Source organism: Mustela nivalis, assembly GCF_964662115.1.
Source record: "Mustela nivalis genome assembly, chromosome: 7".
Classification (NCBI taxonomy): domain Eukaryota; kingdom Metazoa; phylum Chordata; class Mammalia; order Carnivora; family Mustelidae; genus Mustela; species Mustela nivalis.
In genome coordinates this window covers 104,506,056-104,529,006 of record NC_139026.1, presented here as the reverse complement: position 1 = coordinate 104,529,006, position 22,951 = coordinate 104,506,056, and the positions used below count along the sequence as shown (strand labels likewise).

Below are 22,951 nucleotides of genomic sequence, written 5' to 3'. Positions count from 1 at the left end.
GTTAGAAGAAGAGACTAGGAAACAGGCTCTGCTCCGCAGGCCCAAGGAGAGGAAAATGGAAAAATCTTTACAGGAAAAGTGAGTGGGCAGGGGACAAAGGGAGGAGGGGACCACTAAGTGAAGGGACAGGGTCATGGGTGTTATGCCCCAATAATGGGTCTGTGATTAAAGGAGCGAGACTGATATAAAGCGAAGGTCAAGCAAAGCTTTATTTCGCGCCAAGCGTCAATAATCTAACCGAATGTTCGGGACTGCACCTCTTAAAAGAGAGGGCGACCCTTCTCTGTTTCACAGACTAGCTTTTAAGGGCAAAGGCCATGCTTTGGGGCCTGGCCACGCACAGGTGGCCAATGAGATTTTAACACACACAGGAAACTCCACAGTGATGCTAGATGACCAATTGAGTTACAATTTACCCTAGTAGACATTTGAACCAACCTATTACACCTTGATTAGGATTGGTGCCAAAAAGGCTTCCAAAGGGTGGGGGCCCCTACTCCTCGGTAGCTAGGGAGACAGTATGCATGCCCCCCACTGATCGGATGTCTCCACCTGGCCTGACCCACCCTTGTATCTGGGCTTTGTTACCTGGAGCTGGTTTCCGGGACTTGTTTGTTTGTTGTTGTTGTTTTTAATTTTATTTATTTATCTGACAGACATATCACAAGTAGGCAGAGAGGCAGGCAGAAAGAGGAGGAAGCAGGCTCCCTGCTGAGCAGAGAGCCCGATGCGGGGCTGGATCCCAGGACCCTGAGATCATGACCAGAGCCGAAGGCAGAGGCTTTAACCCGCTGAGCCACACAGGCGCCCCCCAGGACTTGTTTTTAAGTGAATCCCCTGGGGGAAGGGGAGCAGCAACAAGGTTTTTGTTTAACCTCAATGAAAGCCTCTTGCTAAAATATAAAATAGGTCCTTACAATGGGGACAAAACCCACACTCCAGAAAAGCAGAGGGCACAATGAAGCCAAAAATAGAGGAAAGGCAGAGTTACGATAGGAAAAACAGCAGGAAGTAAAGGAAGAGAGGGTAGAAGGTAATAGGAGAGGGCCAATGATTTTGGAGTTGGGAACAAGGGAGAAAGAAAGGGGGGAGGGGCACCTGGCAGGAGCCACTTACAGGAGTAAACAAAGAAAACATTCCCTCCGCAGGTCCCCTGCCTTAGAGGGCCAGAAAGCAGCTGCACCAGGTAACAGGGCTTGTCTGGCCCTGAGAGGCTTCCCAGTCACTCCTGGCACCACGATGTGCTCCTTATGCAGACATACGCATGCGCACTTGCACCCATACGTAGAGTAAGGCACTGCTGAATGGGCTTTCCCCCAAACATCCAATCAGGAGCAGCCACTTCCTCTGCCTGCCAGCCAAGTTCCTAGCAGCCTGAGCTCACTTCTGTAGGGCTGAGCAGCCAGTCAGTCCTGCCCCTGACCAGTCATTCCCCGAACACTGTCCTGCCTGTGTCTCATGGCCCTTTCCAGAAATTGCATTAGCTGCTCAAAGCCTTCCAGTCTTGCTTCCCTCTGCTGTCCTCTTCTCTTACTTCCAGCTGCCAGTGCAGCCCCCATTCCCCTTCCTGGAAAGTCCTCTATATTCAACTCTCTACTCAATGTCAGCTCGTGGTCAGGTCCCTCCAGGTGCCTTCTCGCATTCTATGTCGGAGACCTCTCTTCCTCATGCCTTCCTTGAGAGTTCACCAGTCAGGCTTCATGTCTACTACCCACCAGCACAAATCACCTTCTACAGACTCCTTTTAGATACGTATAAGCACAGTCTCCACTGGGAGGAAATGAAGGACTCACATGGTGATGACAACACTTCAGTCTGGTGTAGGCAGTTCAAGCCGACCTACCTAAACTTAATTCACCACAGCGCCTCACTTGCAGGAGACCTCTCTCACCTTCACAGCAGAGACCAGTTAAGGATGCTGAACTGAGGCAGCATCCTTGGGGGATGGGGACGACTGAGGCAGTTTTCAGCAAAAGTTGAGCAATAACATGAAAGGGAGACAGATCTAGCAGTTCTCAAGAGGAAGGAAGTGAGGACACTGCCATGGGGGAATATCAGAATTTTGGAGGGAAGGAGGAAGAGTTTAAAAAAAAAAAAATTAAAAAAAAAAAAAAAAAGGCAGAGGCGTGGATTTAAAAAACTGCTGAAACCTAGTGCTAGCCTGGATTGATTCTAAAGCTGGGTTTCTGTGGATGCAGAGGAGCGGACTGTGCCACCTTCTGGCCACTAGAGGGCGCTGTTAGAGAGTTAGCCGCTTGCCCTCTAGAACGTGCTCCTTGGAGACGTTGGTGGGGACTTCTTGCTTCACTGACTGTATTTCAGTGGACGTCCAAGGTGTGAGGTCTGTCGTAAACTCCACACAGCATTATTTAATTCCCTATTCAAGCTGATATGTATTCTAGGGGAGCTGTTACGTGTATATACACCACCCAAAATCCTAGAGCAACAACTGGGATTTTTTTTTAAAAAGCATGTGTTTAGTTGGCTTCGTTCTGATTGAGCAGGAATGTTCTCTTGGAATCATTCTGTCAGAAATAGCTGTGTCTCCTATAGACCCATTCACTCCGCAGATATTTTATTACGCCCCTTCTTTGAGCATGAGTCCGAGCCAAGTGCCTTGAAGCACACAGATGTGGAATGCTCCATACAAAGGACCCACTCAAGTGTTCTTTGTCCCTGTCCTCCTGAAGTCCCCCTCTGGCTGGCTCTGCTCCTACTCACATGAAGGACTCCTCCCAGACGCCGCCCCACAGCCTGCCTGCTCCCTGACAAAGCTGAGAGGGAAAGCCCTCCGTTGGCACCGAATGGAAGAGCTATTACTGTATTCTGTGCCTCTGGCTGACAAGAGGCTCATCCGTCCAATTGTGTTTTCCAAAAAAAAGCAGGAGCCCCCAACACAGACGGCACGTTGAGGAGGAAGTGTCAGTCCAGCTCTGGAGGTGGGGCTGAGTCATCATTAAAGCAGTGAAATGCCGGTTTTTATCTACACAACTAGAATGATGATTCCACTTCTCGGAATCTACCCTCAGAGCAAACAGAGTCATTGTGACATTGTGACCTGGCAGAAACAGGGTGAAAGGTTTTAAACCACCTCAGTGCCCAGTGAGGAAAGTATAAGCTGAGGTACATCCGTTCCAAGAAAGAGGGTGTAGAATTTTGCACACAGTGAGTGTTTGATCAATATTCATTAACTAATTAATTTTTACTGTTTTCAAAGAATGGTAGTGATGCTCCTTAAAATGTTGTGTGAAAAGAAGTGTACATATGGTTCCCCAGGCCTTGCAAATATTATCTTTTTTCTTTAAATTTACAAAACAAGACTCTCCATTATACTTGTGAAATATTGCCCACAATCAGAAAATAGCAAAATCTTTATTCACAGACCCAGTGAGGTCCCAGTGCTTGGGTCCCCCAAGTTTCTGGGTCCCCAGGGACTCTGGGTCCCTGACAAACCCTCTTACCGGGGAGCAGGGCTCACAGGTGGTCTTCCTGCACTCCAGCTTGAATCCGGAGATGAACCCCACCTGGACTGTGCAGCGGCAAGTCGTGCACACATCAACCATCAGACTTTTCCCGGGCTGAAACCAGAGGCACCAGCGTCAGACTGCCCAGGCTAACCCCCCAACCCTCCCACTCACCTCAGCCATCTGCCTTAGGAAAGGGGGCCCCATGGCCCACAGCCAAGATGAGTCATCACCCTCGTACTTCTCCTGTGTCCAGTAGGCTGCTCCTTCCCTGCCCTCCCACCTCAAGGATAGGAATAGTAAGCCAGAGCTTTTATGCCCGAAAGGGAGGCTGAAAAGTGGGAGAGGGGGATAGATTGAAATGTATGTCATGCCATCAGAGGCCTTCTCTACACTCAGAAGAGCTGCTTGTGAGCCTGAGTGGGGGCTGGAAGGTGAGGCCCTAGAGAGTTAGCAAGATGGGGGGAGCTTGGGCACCAAGATGCTGGGAGCCTGGGCACCAAGATGCTGGGAGGCAGTGGAAAGTGGAGGATAGGGCTCCCTGCTTCCTTTCATTTACGCTTCAGAATGACTGAGCTGCCTACCCTTCCCACAGTACCCCCAGGCATCCCCCACAACTCACCCTGGAAAAGAAGGCTTACCCCAATGATGGTGCCATTGAGCATGCAGGCTTCCAGGGGCTCTGGGAGGAGAGAAAAGTGCAGAGCTGATCCCCTCGGGGTTTTCTCCTTTCAGTCTGGGCCCCTCTCCTACATCTGCAGTCCGTTGCGCCGGGGGGTCCTAGTGCCAGAGCCACAGTGGCCTTGCTCCCCACCAGGCCTACGAAGGAAGGGCAGGCGGCCTCTCCTACCACCCAGCCCACAGTGAGAAGATCCTTTTCCTTCAAGTCCTCAAGGGGACAGCCCTTTTTTTTTTTTTTAAAGATTTTATTTATTTATTTGACAGAGAGAGATCACAAGTAGGCAGAGAGGCAGGCAGAGAGAGAGAGAGAGGAGGAAGCAGGCTCCCTGCTGAGCAGAGAGCCTGATGCGGGACTCAATCCCAGAACCCTGAGATCATGACCTGAGATCATGACCTGAGCCAAAGGCAGCGGCTTAACCCACTGAGCCACCCAGGCGCCCCAGGACAGCCCTTTTTAAACGGTACACACTTAAGGAGTGAGTGAGAGGGCACTTTGGCTTCTGAAAGAAGGAAATTCTACTCTGGAAACTTAAAATCCCAAAGGATTCAGAGCAGGTGGTGAAGAGAGTCACTATTTTGTTTGTTTGTTGGCAGGTTTGGGGTGGGAAGTTGGAGCACCTTTTCCCAGCAGAGGCATTACAATGAATGACTGAGAAGTCTGGAGTAAGCGAGTCCACCACTCCCTAACTCATATGAGCAAACGGAGGTCCCATGGTAGAAAGGCACCACTGAGCACAGTGATGACCTTCAGGAAACCGTAATATTTTTCTCCTCTTATTTGCTTTCCTACAAAAGTATTAGGAATGGATAGGAGGACTTTGATCCTCCCCACCTCCCTGAGTTGTCTTACCGCAGCGACAGGTGGGACAGCACTCTGAGGTCTTACAGCTCAGCTGGAAACCCACGGGGCAGGTGGGGACTTCCAGCTGGGGGCAGGAGACATTCCTCTGTTGCACAAAGACCTCTTCCTTCACGCGGACACACTCGTTGATGAGACAGGGGTTGTCAGGGGAGGCCCAGTGAGAGCCAACCTGCAGGAAGAGCCCCAGAGTTGAGCAAGGCTGAGGCCAAGAGTCTGAGAGGGGTGTGCTCTTCTCTCGGGGAGCTGATCTGGGATCTGGGGATGAGCTCCAGCTTAATGTCTAAGTCCCACCCACAGGGTAAGGCCCACAAAGGGAACGAGTGGGCCACATGCCAAGTCCTTCACTGAGTCTGGGTCAAAGTCTCCCTGACCAAGAGCCTCACTCAGGACTATGCCTTCTATGGACAGAGTCTTCACCACCTTAGGGAAGCCTGGGACACTACCCCCCCCCCCAATACTGGGCACTGGCAGTGAGCTGAGCTCAGAGGCTCTAGGGTACTCCGATTGAGAAGCGGCAGCAAGGACAGACACAGAAGGGATGGGGAAGGAACTCCACACATTTCCCAGCCAGGTGCTACTTTCCACTTACTCCTACAGGCAAATAGCGAGAGACTAGGGATGTTGGCACCTGGCCCCCACAGCCCAGCAATCTGTCCCCTGGGCTTCCAGGTCTGTGGATGAGTGGCCCGGCCAACTGCAGAACAGTACTCAGAGCCTGTGGAGTTTTGGGGCGGTGGTGGGCCTACCACAGACACAGGATGGTGAGGGTGTCTCACACTGAGCACTCAGGGGAAGCAGACCTCAGATTCAAAGGTAAATAGGAGGACTCAAATCCCCCAGGAGTTCACAGAACTCTTAGGGAAGGAACTGGGCCTCTCCTCACATCAACCAAATGGGAAGTCGGAGGCAATCTCAACTGTTCCTATCAAGGGCATAGTCATCCCAAAGAACATCTTGCTCAAACCACAGCCAGATACAACTCTCTGTGGGAAGACCGAAAGGTTGCAGGGGGTGGGGGGTAAAATCAAAGTCAGCAGCGGACCACAGGGTGGCCAACCAAGCTGGTTAGGTCAACATCCTCCTTCCTCCCCAGCCCGGGCCCCAGACCTACATTCTTCCACTGAGATAGGGAGTCCCCGCGCCGTGAACCAATGACCACCTCACAGGCAGAAGGCAGACACTTTCCACAGCACTCGCCTTCATGGATGACGTAAGTGAAGCCCTGGAAAAATGCACAGAACAGAGATTAGGACAACCCTAGGTCTCCTCACTGACTAAGAAAAATCAGTCAGGATGCCTGGGCTCTAGTCTCCGTCCTCACAGGGATAACGACTATACAAGATGAACACCTTGATCTCTCACCAACATACAGAGTTTCCCCTGGTCATTGCTTGATATGACCTAGTGGTTTATGGACACAGTAAGATAAGAAAGTACACAGATTGATCTTTTCCAGAAAGTGTGTTGAGGAGACCACGGTCCTGCAAGTAGGCCCACCCATCTTGCTTCTTGGAGGTCCTCCATCTGGCCAAAGCTTTAGGGACTTGGACTGAAATCCTCCACGGAAACTATGAAGCAATATGCAAAGAATGAGTGAAACATTGCTATGTGTGTTTGTCCCAGGAGCCCTGGAAAGAGAACCCAGGACCAAGCTTCATCTTGGAGCTCTGTCCTTGAGAGAGAAGGAATGACTGCAAGCCTGCTCTGCTGCAGAAGCACACTCATGAGCAAGGCTGAGTGAGGAGATGCGCACAACACTGAAACCTCTCCCTCGGGGAAGACAAGCACTCCAGAGACCCTGCTCAACCTCGTACCATCTGCATGGGACCTACTCACATCCCCACCTGCGTCATGACAGTGCCCACTGAGCTGTCCCAAGTCTTCTATCAGCTGAGAGTCTAGTCATTTATTGTGTATCTATGATGTACTAGGTACTTTGGAGGAGCCAACAAATGAGGATGGTACAATCTAGGCACCCTTCACTACAAGCGGAATCCACAAAGTGCCATTAAAGAAAGCCTCAGGGGAGCACAGAAGAGAGTCATTAATGCCTTCTGGGACCTAGAGTCACTCTTGTGTGCCTCTCTCAGAGTGCTGAGTCACCTGGATTTGCATAATCTTCCTGTTTGCTGCTGCCCCATCCCACTCCCACTATCACAGGCAAACATGTTGTCCATATGTTGGCTAACTCCAGACCAGAAGCCTTGCTCTCAAAACCCCACCAACTTCTCGCGCTCAGGTAGTCCTAGGCATGCCACCAAATTTCTTGGTCGCCATCTTTCTAAGATTCCCTCCAAGCCTCCAATAGTCCCATCTTCTTGCTGTGTATTCCCAGGGTTCATCCTACATGTCACCTCTCCTTCTTTTCCCATATTTCTCCAAATCCTCTAGCTTACAACTGTTCAAAATCTATATCTCACACCTTCTCTTTACTCTTCTCCACCCTGTTTTCATTTGTTCCCCAGTTAGGAATGGAACTAAGTAGAGACACCTGGGTGGCACAGTTGGTTGAGCATCCGACTCTTGGCTCAGGTCATGATCTTGGGGTGGTGGGCTCGAGCCCCACATCAGGCTCCAGGCTCCATACTCAGTGGAGAGTCTGCTTGGAATTCTCCCTTCTTCTCCCTCTGCCCCTCCCACTCCTGCTCTCTCCCTCTCAAATAAATAAATCTTTACCAAAAAATAAAAATGAAAAAGAAAGAGAAAAGGAAAGAGAAAGAAAGACAGACAGGAAGGAAGCAAAGGGAAGAGAAGAATGGAACTAAGTATAACTATTATTCCCCTATCTAAGACAGATGCTCCTGATAAAAAATCCCTAATGCATTTAGCAGCACAATTGCCATAGCTGACATGGAGGTGGGAGGCATGGAGATCTGGTCCCTTGTCCTTGTCCCATGGCTTCTTCAGACCAGCCCTTGCAATGCTTGCTGGTGTTGCCAGTATACTGGTCTATCAGAATGCGCCCTGGGCCAGGAGTTGGGACACTCCCATGACCACTAGCTTCCAGTGAACTGTAGAACTTATGGGCAACTTCATGACCTGTGCTAGTCCTCTGCTTCTTATCTAGCCAGTGGGAAGAGTAGCCTTGCCTCTTCTTCCTTCTGGAAGAGAATCATGAGGATAAATAAAATACAATGCCTAATATTCAATCCCTCAGAATGGTTCCCAAGTTTCCATGAGTTAGTCTGATTCTGGAGTCTAAGGGTAGGGAATTGGCAGTCAGAAGCCTTCAAAGAAAAGCTCTTCCAAGATTTATACAAAGGAGTGGGAATTCCTCTTGCTGTCCACACGGAAGCAAGGCCGTATGCCCATAGGCACCCCCTGCTACAAATTCTATGGGGAGCCTGAAATGCCCCTTGGTAGGTTTATATTTTTCTGACATGAAGAGCTGAGAACTATGGAGGTGGTCAGGGAAAGCCTATTTCTGCACACTGTGTCTTCAGAAAAGAACAATCAGGGGCGCCTGGGTGGCTCAGTGGGTTGGGGCCTCTGCCTTTGGCTCGGGTCGTGGTCCTGGACTCCTGGGATCGAGCTCCACGTGGAGCTCTCTGCTTGGCAGGGAGCCTGCTTCCCTGTCCCCCCCCCCCCCCCGCCCTGCCTGCCTCTCTGCCTACTTGTGATCTCTGCCTGTCAGATGGGTGAATAAAATCTTTTTTTTTTTAATTTTTTAAAAAAAGAAAAGAACAATCAGAGGGTGACGGTAATGGTATTCTTTGTGGGTAAGGCTATCCTTTGTTTGCTTGGTGTCACAACCTAGACAGCAAATGAATTCAGGCAAGTGAGTTCAAATACCTCTAGAGTTGGACCCAAGCTGATGCTACCCTCCTGGAAGAATGAAGTCTGAGGCCCTCTCAGTTCACCGAATGCCCCACCTCACCTCAACACATTGCACGGCCTCCCACATCCCCTCAGCTTGAACTAAACCACGAGGCCGCCTTCTCCCTGGAAGGTGTGAGCATTCAGTCTCTAAGACAGGCTTGTCTCTCAGACAATTCCCTCGAGCAATCGTACAGTCAAGAGATCAGGACATGGGACGGGTGCAGAGGTCCCTCCCCTGACCTCTGCACCCGTCTTCTTTGTGAAACTGCCTCCAGCACCGCAGCCTTCCGATAGCCAGGCTTATACCACATGACCTGCACCCTCCCTAACAGCTGACCAGGCCAGAGTGGGGACTGGACAGAGGACCCAATCCACAGACTGAGCTGAGTGCATCAGTTTTCTTCCTGAGAAGTTACTCTGTAGAACACGAAGACCGAATAAGTCAGATTAGACAGGGATGAACCCTGGATCTGCAAAGCCATGTTGAGTTGAAGCCAGATTCAATAAAGTCACATGCAAAGGAAATTTACGAGAAAGCAAAACTTCCTCCCAGAGGCAGTCGGCCTGCAGGGAGGAGCTGGAACAGATGGGCAGAGAGAAGCAGAGACAGGGGCTCACAGGACGAATGAAGAGAAAGGCTGTATGACCACGGCACCCACTCATATCTCTTGTATTTCATTTCTGAAAGCTTCCTTGTGTTTTCCATAAATCCCCTTTTCATTTTAGCTAGCTTTACTGGAGTCTGTTCTTTGCAGTCAAAACTCTCTACTGATAGCAAAATACATTGAGGGCTGGGGTGTCTGGGTGGCTCAGTTGGTTGAATGTCCGATGGTTGATTTTGGCTCCAGTCATGATCGCAGGGTCGTGAGATGGAGCCCCGTGTCAGGCTCCGTGCTCAGCATGGAGTCAGCCTGAGATTCTCCCCCACTCTCTCTCGCTGATTGCCCCTCCTCTGCCTTACACTTTCTCTCTTGAATAAATAAAATCTTTAAGTTATTTATATACATGTATGCACTGGGTGCTGGTTTTATAGAAATGACCTGTAAGAGCACTCTCTTGCTTGATGGCAAGTTATTTCCATCACCTTCCATGGCCTATGGGAAGGGATGGAGACTGATAGGTTTCCCAAACTCAGTGTCCCCAGGGGACACACCTGGATACCACATCACCCTCTCCTAAGGGCGCCTCGCAATTGCATCCCTCCTCAGTACCAGCAAGGCAGGTGGAGAGCAGACGAGCTGAGCAGACTCTCCAACTTTGGGATTTGCTCTCAGGCCCTCCCTTCCACCATCAAAGCCCCCACTTCCAAGACAGCATCAAGGGCATTAGCTCCACTGCTGTTATGAAGACAAGCACAAGACGTATGCCCTTGTCTGTCCCAGCTACTCTCCTCTTACCATTCTCATCTCCTGATAACACTGTCAGAATAGTTATTACCACCAGAATTTGAACCACAATTCTTCCTGCACATCATTGCTCCCTTGTGTCTAGGGTGTCGTCAGTCTGAAATGAGCAAGAATAGAGTGCCCCAGAGCACACAGCAGGCTTAGGGGTCAGGCCACCGCTGGAAGAATTAAAAACTGAATTGGGGCAGCAGGGACCATGTTTCCTGTCCCACAAATTAGACATGCAGTCTGTAAAAATTACCCATCTGTGTAGATATGCTGTAGGACATTGAAACTGGGGGAACTTCAGAACAATCAGAATGTGCGTCTGTTGTAGGGGCAGGCTGAGGTGATGTCTAAGGGGAAAGACATGGGAAAATATCAGGTCCTCCTCTGTAGGCATTAAATCCAATTTATGCTCAAACCAATTCCACAGCGCTCTCAACTGAAGACCATACAACAGAGACATGGCCATTAGCCGAGGATGGACTCACAGAAGGATGGAATAGCAATCCGTTCCTCCTGCCTTCTTTCACTCATCCCCAGCCCCAGCCCCCTCCTTCCCCTCACCTCTGACCAGGAACCAGAAGTTACTAAAGGGGATTTCTTGCTCCTTCTTGGGACACCACCCCCCAACTTCCTGCCCTGACGGCTCTTACCGACCGACAGTTGTCCTCACAGGGCTTCTGGGAGCACTGGGCCACGCGCAGGCCCATCACAGAGTCCTCCAAGTCGGTGCAGGTGCACACGTCACAGCCCTCCTCCCAGAACTGGCCCACAGGGTAGACGGTACCTCGGTGGACGCACACCTGCAGACACAAGGTTGCCGTGAGCGAACTCATTCTGTCCATTTCAGCAAGAGATCAGGAAGCACATCCTGTGTGTGGGAAGCTGCTGCAGGTGCTGAGAACACAGCAGTATGTAAAACCGACATGCTCTCCACTCACCTGGAGGGATACTTATGGAGGAGGTTTTGCCCTCTGCCCTTTCCCGCCCACCAGCCCTCGAGAGCCATCGAGGGTGTATGCTAGTGGCCTCTAGTGAGTCTGTGTTGGACCACAAGCTCAGAAATAACTCACGTGGCTGCCTCAATCCAGTTTCATCGCTGCCTTAATTGCATTTAACTCCCTCCTATGTCACACAGAAAACTGTTCCCTAATCCTCACCCACTGAAGTCCTTGGACTTAGCCCCCATCCACACACAGCCCTCTGTCCTATTAGGAGTACGCTGAAGGTGAGGGCTGGGCTATGAAGAGGTGCTCTCTTGACGCCCACAGATGACAAGGAGCAGGACAAGGAAAGAACCTGGGGCACAGAGAATGGAATATGCTTGGGCAACAAGGGATCCTACTTGGAAGAACTACAGGCCACAGAAGGGATAGGGGAAATGAAGTTACAAAGGTTGATTGAGATTAGAATATGTAAAGCCAGGCTGAACATAATACTCGGACTTTATTCTGTAGGAATGAGGCACTGTTTGATTAGGACCCTAAATGACAGTTTTGACATAATCCCAAATCTGCCCTCAGAAGCTATGAACAAGTAGAGACCCTCACTCACACACACCATAGCAGTACAAGTATTTATAAGTCGTTACACTTTACCGGCTCAGTCTTCCAGCTGCTGCATAATGAAGTTGAATCAGACCCCTGGTTCTTCTATTAAGAACCTGCTAGAAAATGTTAACCACCCAGAATCTCACTTCCAGGAACCTACCTCAAAAGAAACATTGCCCCAGATATAAAATGACAGGTGTACGAGGCTCTCTGTTACAATGTTATCAGTAATTATGCTACTATGACATGGAATGTTTCATGCAACAAAATAGTAAATCAAAAAGGAAGCAAAAGCAAGCCCTAAAAACGGAAACAAACTGAAATATCTGATTAACTGGATAGCAAAGCTGTGGCAAGATCCCACAAGGAAAATAATTATTTCAAATAACTTTTAAAAAGCGAAGATTTTGACCATATATCCCTAATGGGTTCTATTCCTAGGCAAAAAAACTGCAAAGAAATCATCAACCTCTTTCAGTTGTCTTAAATTGTTAGCAACAGTATTGGCATTGTTATTTTTGAGACTCTTCTAGGCATTTTATAGTATGAAGCAAATAACTATTGATGTCAATTATGTTAGGAAACCAGTATCTGCAACTTAGAAGAGAAGTGGTATGAGTATAAATCAAAGAAGTTAACTAAAACCTTATAATTGGATTTGAATCTGAAATATTACTATGAATGCATGAGTTTTATCCTCTTTAGAAATACATTTACAAGCTCTATTCACCAAAAAGGTCTGGAGGCAATGACAGCCCATAAGCAGCAAGTATCCAGGGAGAGAGAATCACGGCTTCTCCCTGGCATTCATTCTCAGGCTCACCGTCAATAATCCAGCAGCTGCAAGAGGGCCCAGGTCTTCCTGCAGCAGTTGTGGCTCGTGATAGCTCATCTTGGTGCATCTCTCCCCCAAAAGACCACTACTTGCATTTACTAGTGGTACTGTCTCTTGTTTATGATATTCGATTTATAAACAGTAATCTTCTATATACTACTGAGATCATAGGTCATCTGCTCTTACATTTCTCCCATAACACCTAACATAGCACCAGCTCTGCTAGAACATAGTTGTTGCTCAATGAATATTGGATGGATAGATGGATGGATGGACAGACGGATGGATAGATGGACGGAAGAAAGGATAGGTGGATAGATGGACGGTGGCCTAGATGAGTTGATAGCAATTAATAAATGAATAAACTATTAACTAATAATTCATGCAATTATATTAGTTCCTTAGCTAACCTACAAAATAAGCTTTGTAATGGTAGGGGCCATGGGTTATAGGTTGCTTTAACCTTAGCACCTAGCCATGCTGAGAACATGGTAGGTTCTCTCTAATACCTCCTGAGATAATTAAATGTCCATTCAGGCTGTGATGGAATGCTGACTGCTCGCCACCATTAAAGCCCTCAGTTTGGGCAGAAGGGGATGGTTGGGTAGGCAGAGTTTGTGAGGACCCAATGTTTGGCCATCTTCCCAGCCAGAACGAAGCAGCCCCTACCTTGTCAGGGAAGCAGGTGGTCGTGGTGCAGCCACAGTCGTTGGTGACGGCCGAGGTCAGGTACCCCAGCGGGCAGCTCACGGTGGAGTTGACACAGCTGCAGGCGCACTCGTACTCATCACAGCACTGGGTCTTCCGAAGGGTCGGTGTCCGGTGCGGGGGGCAGGAGGGCGGGGACTCCCTTCTGCACTCGTCCTTCCTGCAGGCTGAGGGGCAGAATGAGGTAACGTCCCCGTCCTGCCACACTGGGCGGTACGCTCAGCCGGGGTTCATAAGTATTCAGCCTGGACATAAGATCCCAGGAAACTCCAGACCCCAGACTGTAAAATCCGAAATGTCCATGAGCCTGGCTTGGGGGCTGTGGGATTTTCAATCATACCAAAAAGTAGTCTACAGGAGAAATAAGAACATTAATCAAAAGGAGAAATGTGAAGCTAGGAATTCTAATGGAGAAGAAGTGAAGGCCACTTGGGTCTCCGCTCTTAAAGGAGGGTCCTTCCAGCTATAGAATCTCAGAGACAGCAGACATAGAATCTCTAAGACCCAGACAGGCCTGGGCACACCATGCGTTCTCACAGGCTAGTAGCTTTCTAGCCCTGGCTCAGTACCTAGAATGATGCCCTGTAGTTTTAGATCTTCCAACAATGTTGAACAAAGAATGCTAGCAACCATGTCAAACCCACAGTGTCAGGGCGCCTGGGTGGCTCAGTGGGTTAAAGCCTCTGTTTTTGGCTCAGGTCATGATCCCAGGGTCCCGGAATCGAGCCCCATGTCAGGCTCTCTGCTCAGCAGGGAGCCTGCTTCCTCCTCTCTTTCTCTCTGCCTGCCTCTCTGCCTACTTGTGATCTCTGTCTGTCAAATAAATAAATAAAATCTTAAAAAAAAAAAAACCCACAGCATCTTTTTATAAATGTCCATCCCCTCCCTGTGTCCTTTGCCTCTGTCCAGGTCTCACATCTAGGAGCTCAAGTGAGACTCCAGACCAACAGGACAGGAACCCCACTCGACATCAAGTGGGTATTCTCAAAGGAGACACATGGCATTGTGTTCCTTGCCATGTCTTGCTTTAGTCCCACCTTATGCTCACATGACACAAGCTGATGACCCAGTAGGTACACAAAAGGCATATGGCTTGGCATGACTGTTTCTTCAAAGGGGGAGAAAACTGACAGATTTGCTTGGGAATAAGATCTAGTGATGAGGACAACCCAAAGGTTAGGCCTCCCTCAATGGTGTGTGGGAGGATGGGAGTAAGTTCAGGCTGGGCCTGGATGCTTCTCCATCTCAGGTCCGACTGTCTCTCAACACAGCTCCAGAGGGAGGTGTGTACAGCTATGTCCATGCCTGGTAGGCTGCAGCAGCATGTGGCTTGGAAAGTTCAATTCAGGTGCAATCTGACCTCCTCTGATCCAGGTGTGCCCAAAGCCCAGATTTCAATGAACTAGAATACAGGACACCTTCCCCAGGCCAGAAGACAGCGGCCATGCCACACCCTCCTCATCCACAGAGGCCTTACCGCAGGTGAAGTTGGGCCTGCACTCTCCAGGATTGGTCAGGGTCATCTGGAGGCCACCTTCACAGGGAGGAACTAGGGGCAGGTCACAGCTCAGCAGGTCGCACACTGAGGCCGGGAAAGAGAGACACCCACTCAGAGGTCAGCAAGGCCACTACTGCCCGTGGCACCCTACATTCCAGACCTCCACTGTTAGGTGCGTGATGGTGATGGGATGGAGCTGGAGGTGGAGGAGAGAAGGGGAGAGGTGACATGGAGGTAGACGGACAGATAGATCCAAGTCCTGTGATAAGCCCATGTTGATCACTCTCCACACGGCTGGGACTTCCAGATGTCAGCCATGTCACCTGAACCTTCTGGGTCTCAGTCTCATCTTCTGCATGGTGAGGAAGGCTACCTTCGAGGACCAGTTCCCAGATGTCATGAAATAATGGAGACGGAGTGTCTAGCCCATCATAGAAGCTTAATCACATCTTCAAAATGAGGGCTTGAACTAACGGCTTCCCCAGTTCTCTCCACCATTAACATTCTGAGCCCTATTTTCCACAAGTTTATCTCAAGCCATATCTCCCTCCACGCAAGCTTTCTCTTTGGGCCTTATAAATTTCATCAGCATAAATAAATTTCTCAGATGAGTTCATTCTTTTTTAGACCCCCCAACGGTCCCTCGATCTATTTGCTCTCCCTCAAAGATCGGCGTGGTTGCAAATTAGATGCCCCTGTGCTCTATGTCCTCACCGTCCAATTAATAAGCTCACTGGACAGGACAGCGGCGGGGCCCTGGAGAGTTCCTGTCATGTTAACCATGATTCCATCAGCTCTGGATTCATCACATTATACTGTTTGTTCAGCCCATTACTCACCGTGGAGTTTGCAAGCCTCTAATGAAACCCTTTGACGAGTCACTGGCTGAAATCAAGGTGCCCTGTGTGTGCCCTTCTCTAGAGCTTTTACCCTCAGGATTTTATTGAAAAGGCATACGGGTTGGCATGACTGTTTCTTCAATAAATCTCTGCACTGCCTCCCCCACCAGAGATTACCCCATTCTTTTTTTTTTTTTTTTTTCTTTAATGCTTTCAAACCTTACATTTCATAATCCACTGCAGAATTTTTCCTAGGAAGCAAATCCTACTTTGTAGAGGTTACTCTTGCCATTTTTTGGGAAAAGCCAGTCAGCCCTTACCCGCTTCCTTTGGCTCACCCTGTGCCTGAGCCCACAGGTGCCTTGTAGTACCTGCTGCGTGGGTCGCCTGGGGCTGGGGCCTGCACCCTGGGGGAGGCGCCCAGGGCGGGACACCTACCACACTCATACTCCGGGCAGCACTGCTCTGCGTTCTGGCGGAGACGGGCCACTTCACACGGGCCGCACACGGGAGCTGAGGGAGAAGACCACAGAAGTCAGAGAGATCAGTGATGCTGCAGCCTGCAGCCTTCGGAATGCTGCAGAAAACCAGCACGGGCCCTGCCTGCGAGGCCCACCAGGGATCGGGCCAAGGGGCCTCTGACAAATGAGTCTCCTCGGTGTGTCCTGGTGGCCCCCTCGAATGTGCCTTCCAGGAGACTCTGAGTCTGAAGGCCAAGGTAGGGATGGCGTGGAGAGGACAGGATTAATCTCTCAGAGTATCTACTCCAGGTACAGAAAAGGGGACCCCGAGTCCAGTGAGGGAAGAAAGGGTGGGCAGGAGGGGTGGAAGAAACAGACGTTTGTATCTGGCCCACCAGATATGCAGACAGGGTGGCCCAGGGCTCCAGGGAGTGGTCCTTCCTCCAGGAGCAGCAGGGATGGGGGCGCTCACCTCTGGCTGTGGGGCAGGGCTGCGACGTACAATTGACCTTCCGCCCACTGAGGCACATGCAGATGTGGCATGGCTGGTGAGCTGGGACCCAGGTTTCCAGGAACTGAAGGAAAACAAGTGTCAGAGAAGGCCCAGGACACTGGGGGCACAAAGCCTCAGAGGTCATGGAAGTCGGTCCCCCCCACTTCCGGCCCGGTCTCCCCTCATAGGTCAGGGCCCGAGCCGTGCCTGTCACAACCACACAGTTGAGCACACGCTGATAGGCAGTGTGAGATTCTGAGAGGAAAAAGCTGGAGAAGCACCAGGGGTGCTGAAAGGAAGCAGGGCGAGAAGGTGAGCATTCCCATGCCACACAGCTGGCCGGTTCCTAAGCCAGGATGCAGCTGGAGAAACAGATTCCATTTCTTCCTGGAACTGATAAGACATGGATGGGACAGGAAGAGGTGTGAGGGGTGGACAGCGAGACTCTCAGACTCGTCGCACTGTCGGGACTAGGACACCGGGGGGCAGATGATGGTTGGCAAAGCTTTCCCAGAGTTGCAGGCAGCCCCGCTGCACAGGGCTGTGAAGTCAGGGAGGCCTGAACTCCACTGTGGGGCTTCACTCCCCCCAGGCCAGTTTCCTCCCCTGCAAACGGAGGGCACCAGGCCCACCTCGGCCGTGCAGACTGTGACCAGTGCAGGCGAGGACCACCGAGCCAGGACCAGGCATCCCTCTATGCTCAGCCAGAGAGTCAAATTCAGAGTTAAAATTAAATTCACATTTAAATGGCCTGTCCCTGAGAAAAGAGAACCTTCTTGTGGTGTTGGTGGGGATGTAAGCTGGTGCAGCCACTCTGGAAAACAGCATGGAGGTTCCTCAAAAAGTTGAAAATAGAGCTACCCTACGACTCAGCAAACATACTGGTATTTTAGGTATTTACCCTAAAGATACAAGTGCAGTGATCTGAAGGGGCACATGCACCCGAATGTTTATAGCAGCAATGTCCACAATAGCCAGACTATGGAAAGAACCTAGATGTCCATCAACAGATGAATGCATAAAGAAGTGGTGTATATATACAGTGGTATATTACTCAGCCATCAAGAAAAATGAAATCTTGCCATTTACACCAACATGGATGGGACTAGAGTGAAATAAGTCAATCAAAGAAAGACAACTATCATATGATATTACTCATATGTGGAATTTAAGAAACAAAACAGGATCATAGGGGAAGAGAGGAAAAATAAAACAAGATGAAATCAGAGAGGGAGACAAGCCATAAGAGACTCTAATTCATAGAAAACAAACTGAGGATAACTAGAGGGGAGAAGGGTGGAGGGATGGGGTAACTGGGTGAGGGACATTAAGGAGGGCTTGGGATATAAGCCCCAGGTGTTATATAAGACTGATGAAACACTGACCTCTACCTCTGAAACTAATAATACATTATATGTTAATTAATTAAATTTAAATAAAAGTAGATAAAATAAATCCCCCACCCCAAAATGTGTTTAAGAATGAACACATTCTTTTTTTTTTTTTAAAGATTTTTATTTATTTATTTGACAGACAGAGATCACAAGTAGGCAGAGAGGCAGGCAGAGAGAGAGGAGGAAGCAGGCTCCCTGCAGAGCAGAGAGCCCGATGCAGGGCTGGATCCCAGGGCCCCAAGACCATGACCTGAGCCGAAGGCAGAGGCTTTAACCCACTGAGCCACCTAGGCACTCTGAGAATAAACACATTCTTAAGCAGTAGCTCAAAGGCTAAAAAATTCCCAGATCAAGAAGCTCTTAGTTAGGGGTGCCTTGGTGGCTCAGTGGGTTAAAGCCTCTGCCTTTGGCTCAGGTCATGATCCCAGGGTCCTGGAATCAAGCCCCGCATCGGGCTCTCTGCTCAGTGGGAAGCCTGCTTCCTCCTCTCTCTCTGCCTGCCTCTCTGCCTACTTATGATCTCTGTCTGTCAAATAAATAAATAAAATCTTAAAAAAGAAGAAGAAGAAGAAGGTCTTATTTATTGCATGTTTCCAGGTTCAGCAATCAGTCAGCTGAGAAGGAAGATCAGAGGTCTCCAAGGAAAACACTCTTCCCCCAAGCTGCTGTCTTCCTCTATGGTTAAATCCTTTGACCTTGATACCTTCCCCTCACTCAGTATGTAATACCAGCCAATTTCTGAAGAGCATATGCTCTGTACCACTGTTCTATGGTTTCTTTTTTTTAAAGATTTTATTTACTTAAAAGAGAGAGAGTGTGTGTGTGAACTGGTGGGGAGGGGCAGGGGAGAGGAGAAGCAGGCTCCCTGCTGAGCAAGGAGACCAATGTGGGACTCCCATCCTGGGACTCCAGGATCATGACCTGAGCTGAAGGCAGCTGCTTAATAGACTGAGCCACACAGGCACCCCTGTTCTATGGGTTTTATATAAATGACTCATTTAATTCACACTGCAGTCCACTAGTGAGGACATCTGTATTACCCCACTTGTCAAATGGGAAAGTTGAGGCCTCTGCTTAGGGTCATACCATCAGAGCAGCGGAGCTACGATATGAACCCACAAGCCCTCTCTTCGACACCATGCTCTATTGCCTCCCAGCAATAACTAACATTAAATATGTTCAAGTTCTCTGTCTAAGGACTTCACCTTTATTCTCATCATACTCCTTACAGTAACCATACCAGGGAAGTACTGTCATTATCTACACTTAAAAATGATGCATGGAGACCCAGACCAGGAGGTACCCCCCAGGATTGAACCTGGCATTCTGGCCCCAGACACCTCATTCTTCTGCACTCCAGCTGCCTTTGTCAGCAATCACACTGCCCCCAATGGGCAAGTCACACTGTCGGGGCCATGGGAGGGGTGGAGGGGCTGAAAACCCCATCTCAGCCCTCAAAGGACTGATGCTCAAGCTGGGGAAATAAGACCCATCGATGAAAAGTTGAATGAAAGAAATGAATTGTGATACAGTCACAGCCTGGCACATTACTCAGCCATGAGAACAAACTATGGCAACATGCAAGACGAAGGGATCTCAGAAGTATCAAACTGAGTGAAAGAAGACGGGGGGGAAAAAGAGTACACACTGCATGATTCCATCTATAGAAAGTTCCAGAAAATGTAAACATATCTCTAGTGACAGAAAGCAGAGCAGTGGTTGCCTGGGAATGGGAGATGGGGGCAACGGATGCCTTCCAAAGAGGCCCAAGGAAACTTTGGGGACTGATGGAAATGTTCATTGTCTTGATTGTGATGACGGCTTTATGGGAATGTCCGTATGTAAAACTCATCAAATTGTACCCTTTAAATAGGAGCTGTTTACTGTAAGGAAGCTATACCTCAATAAAGGTATAGTTTTTAAAAACGAGAAATACAAGAGCCACAGCAGGGCAGAAGAGATGTTCACAGAAGCTGGGGTGCTCCACAAAGGTCTCACAAGGCACACTGTGCTGGGTGGGAAGGAGCCAGGCAGAGGGAAGGAGAAGGCATTCTGAGTGGGAGCAGAGGGTGGAAGGTCCTTGTGGATATCTAGAAGATTCCAGAGGTCTTCCCTGTCCACTTCGGGGGGGTGGGGGTTCACAAGGTAGGCGATACTCACCCTGACACTTTGTAAGCAGGACCCTGCCTCAGAGAGAAGAATGCTGAATAAGGACAACCTTGGTGACTATGAGCAGGACAGAGAAGGCAGGAGCCAGCACCAGAGCCCAGTGCTCTCCTAGGGGCTGGGAATGTCCAGGGAGGGCCCAGGCGCTGGCCTCTTAGGCCTGGAGTGGAAGGAGGAGGGGGACATCACGCATCTCCCCAGGCTTCGCTCTGTTCTGCCTCTTTCCTGCCTTTTGCACGGACAGTAATTCCAAGAAAATGACCAATCAAAGATCTATATTTAGACCTTTAAATGACAAAAGTGATGAGATGAGAAAGGAGAAGATCATATTTTTTTTCCCTGTTTGGGTTTTTCTTCCCTCTTTTTAAATGAGAACTTCAGATATCTAAATTCAAGAAAAAAATAATACAATTTCCCCACAATCCTGAGAGTAAACAAGAGACAACATCAGATGGCCAAAATCAGGTGTTAAGCCTCCTCTTCCAGGGATTTTTTATTTCCCCAGGAGGCTTTAATGAGGAGTGCCCGAGGCAGGGGACAGCCTCTGTGGTCCCTGAGAAAGCCCTTTCCGGATAAAAAAGCACCTGCGGCCAGCTCCGCCCTGGTATCACCTGTCCTGTTATGCAGCAAACACGCCAGCAGGTGGCACTCCTGCACCAGGACAGGTCAACTCCAGCCGCCTGTCCTGCCTCACCTCCTGGGTACCAAGGCCAGGAGGGACTACTCCCAGGACAGAACAGGAATGAGAACTGACTGCAGTTCTAAATTCAGTAAAGATGACAAAGAACGGCCTGCAGAGAATATGGTAAGGGAAAACTGAAGTCTTCAAAACCCCAGGTCAGAGAAGAGACACAGCCAGTGACCATGCACCACCCACCCCAGCCAAAGATCTGGGGGAAGATGCAGTAAAATGTAAGCACTGGGCCACCAGGGCACAGCAGAGACCACGGAGGAGGAAGCGCAGGCTAGAGGCGCTCTGTCCCTGAGTGATGGAGGCGGTCCTTGCTGCCCCCTGCGCAGCCCCCAAACCAGAGAGGGACAGCCACTTGCTCACTGCTCCGCCTGGCTCCCCTCTGAGCCAGCCGCAAAGGCTCACGTGTTTATACTGCGTTCTGTAAAATCAACAAGAGCTATGGAAACTGGTAAATATTTTGCCCTTCCAACGTTACCACCAGAGACTTACACCCTGGATTATTTCCCTGAAGAAAAGCTGTCTAGGCTTTCTTTTTCGCTTAAAGACATTTCATTTAATGGAACTGTTCTCCGCGTTAGATTTTCATTCTTTCTCTGCTTTGAATGGAAAAGCTGAAATCGCAGGTGGCTGATCAGATATTTGTTTTCATCCATTTAAACTACATTTTCTGCAATCAACTGAAACTGGCTCTGTTCCCTTCGTAGTTTTTGATTAACTAATTTTACTGTCACTTGGTTCTGAAATACATTTCTAAGACTGCTTCTATGTCCAAAATATTGCGCTACTTGGAAGCATTCTCTACCCAACTCGAACACATATTCCAGTGTGTTGGATGGAAGGTGAGAGGGGGTGGGTGGAGACAGGAAGATAAAATTCACAAGCTTCCAGCTCTCAGCACCCTGCAGCCAAATGACACTCAGGGAGCTAGAAACGCTTTACAAACTTCAGCTTCCTTCTCATTGCAGAATGCCTAAGAAGAGGGCAGAAACCATTTCTGCCTCCCTCTGAGAGTGTCTTGCCACCACCAGCAAATCCAGGCTGAAAGGACCACTGGGTCCTGGTACCCCATGTGAAGAGTACCTACCTTTCGAGGCCAGTGGGAGGGACTCTAGGAGTGTGCGGGTCAGGGAGAGCAATGTAAGGTTTTAATTACTCGTTTTGGAGAGTATTATGGGACATGCAGTTACTTCATTTGGCAAGTTGAAATACAGAGGTAGAGTGGGACTGGTCTTCCCTCCTAATTCATCTGCTGCACAGTGAGAGCAAATGGGGCCCACGAGGATAAAGTCCCAAAACAAAACTGGATGAACGCCTGTGCGTCCATGAACACACAGCTCAAAGTTTAGCTCGCGGTTCCAACGGGATCGAAGGCAGGGCAAGGACACTATGGGATGCCCTGGGGTCGTGGGTAGGAACCCCAGCCTTATCTGAGCCTCAGTCTCCTCGCCCAATCAGTGGCGTCTGTAATAATGACCCTATGGAGTTTTGGAGAGAGTCAAAGGAAATGGTGCATTTCGTGGCTGACAATGTCTGGGACAGACAGTGTTGTTACAGGAATTACTGTTTTCATCATTCTCTAGATTGGTCAGCTAATTAACAGGAGTTTTCCTAGTTGTGTTAAATAATGGTAAGTCACCTCACCTGGTTCACTTAGTGATAAAAGTCCTCCCTGGTGATGATGGAGACGCTAGGTCTGGGGTGCAGCATCTGATCATAGAATAGAGTCTCTTTTGCTAGAAGCCAAGTCTGCTCTCCCTCTATCATGCTCTGCAGTATCCCTGTCTGAGAGGAAGGACAGGACTCCTGCACACAGCCACGTGTACGCAGACACAGACTGTCCATCTACTACCAATGTCCACGTTGTCAACTTTGACACTATGACTGCCGTCGTCGGCCAAGATGGGGGAGAGTCTGGTAAGTATTCTTTCAAAATGTACTTAATAACCTTAGAGGACTACAAGAACTGATCACCCCATGACGCCCAAAAAATCAGCCAAAGAAGACCGAGTAAACGGCATTTTCATAGATCAAAAGAGCATACTTGGGAGTCCGACAGAGCTTTGAATACTGAGTCCAGTTCCCAACTCCATCACTTA

General features: G+C 49.3%; 1 protein-coding gene across 1 annotated transcript in view; it reads right to left on the bottom strand.

Moving 5' to 3' along the window:
- VWF (von Willebrand factor) overlaps nt 1-22,951 on the bottom strand; it is a 134,382-nt gene that overhangs the window by 7,929 nt on the left and 103,502 nt on the right. Inside the window, exons 39-47 of the mRNA XM_082742730.1 lie at nt 16,581-16,683; nt 16,086-16,160; nt 14,788-14,892; nt 13,272-13,477; nt 10,871-11,020; nt 6,119-6,229; nt 4,996-5,176; nt 4,106-4,146; nt 3,462-3,578 (exon numbers count right to left, since the gene is read on the bottom strand). Coding sequence (XP_082598856.1) covers nt 3,462-3,578; nt 4,106-4,146; nt 4,996-5,176; nt 6,119-6,229; nt 10,871-11,020; nt 13,272-13,477; nt 14,788-14,892; nt 16,086-16,160; nt 16,581-16,683 — 1,089 coding nt within the window. The remainder of the gene's footprint in view (nt 1-3,461; nt 3,579-4,105; nt 4,147-4,995; nt 5,177-6,118; nt 6,230-10,870; nt 11,021-13,271; nt 13,478-14,787; nt 14,893-16,085; nt 16,161-16,580; nt 16,684-22,951) is intronic.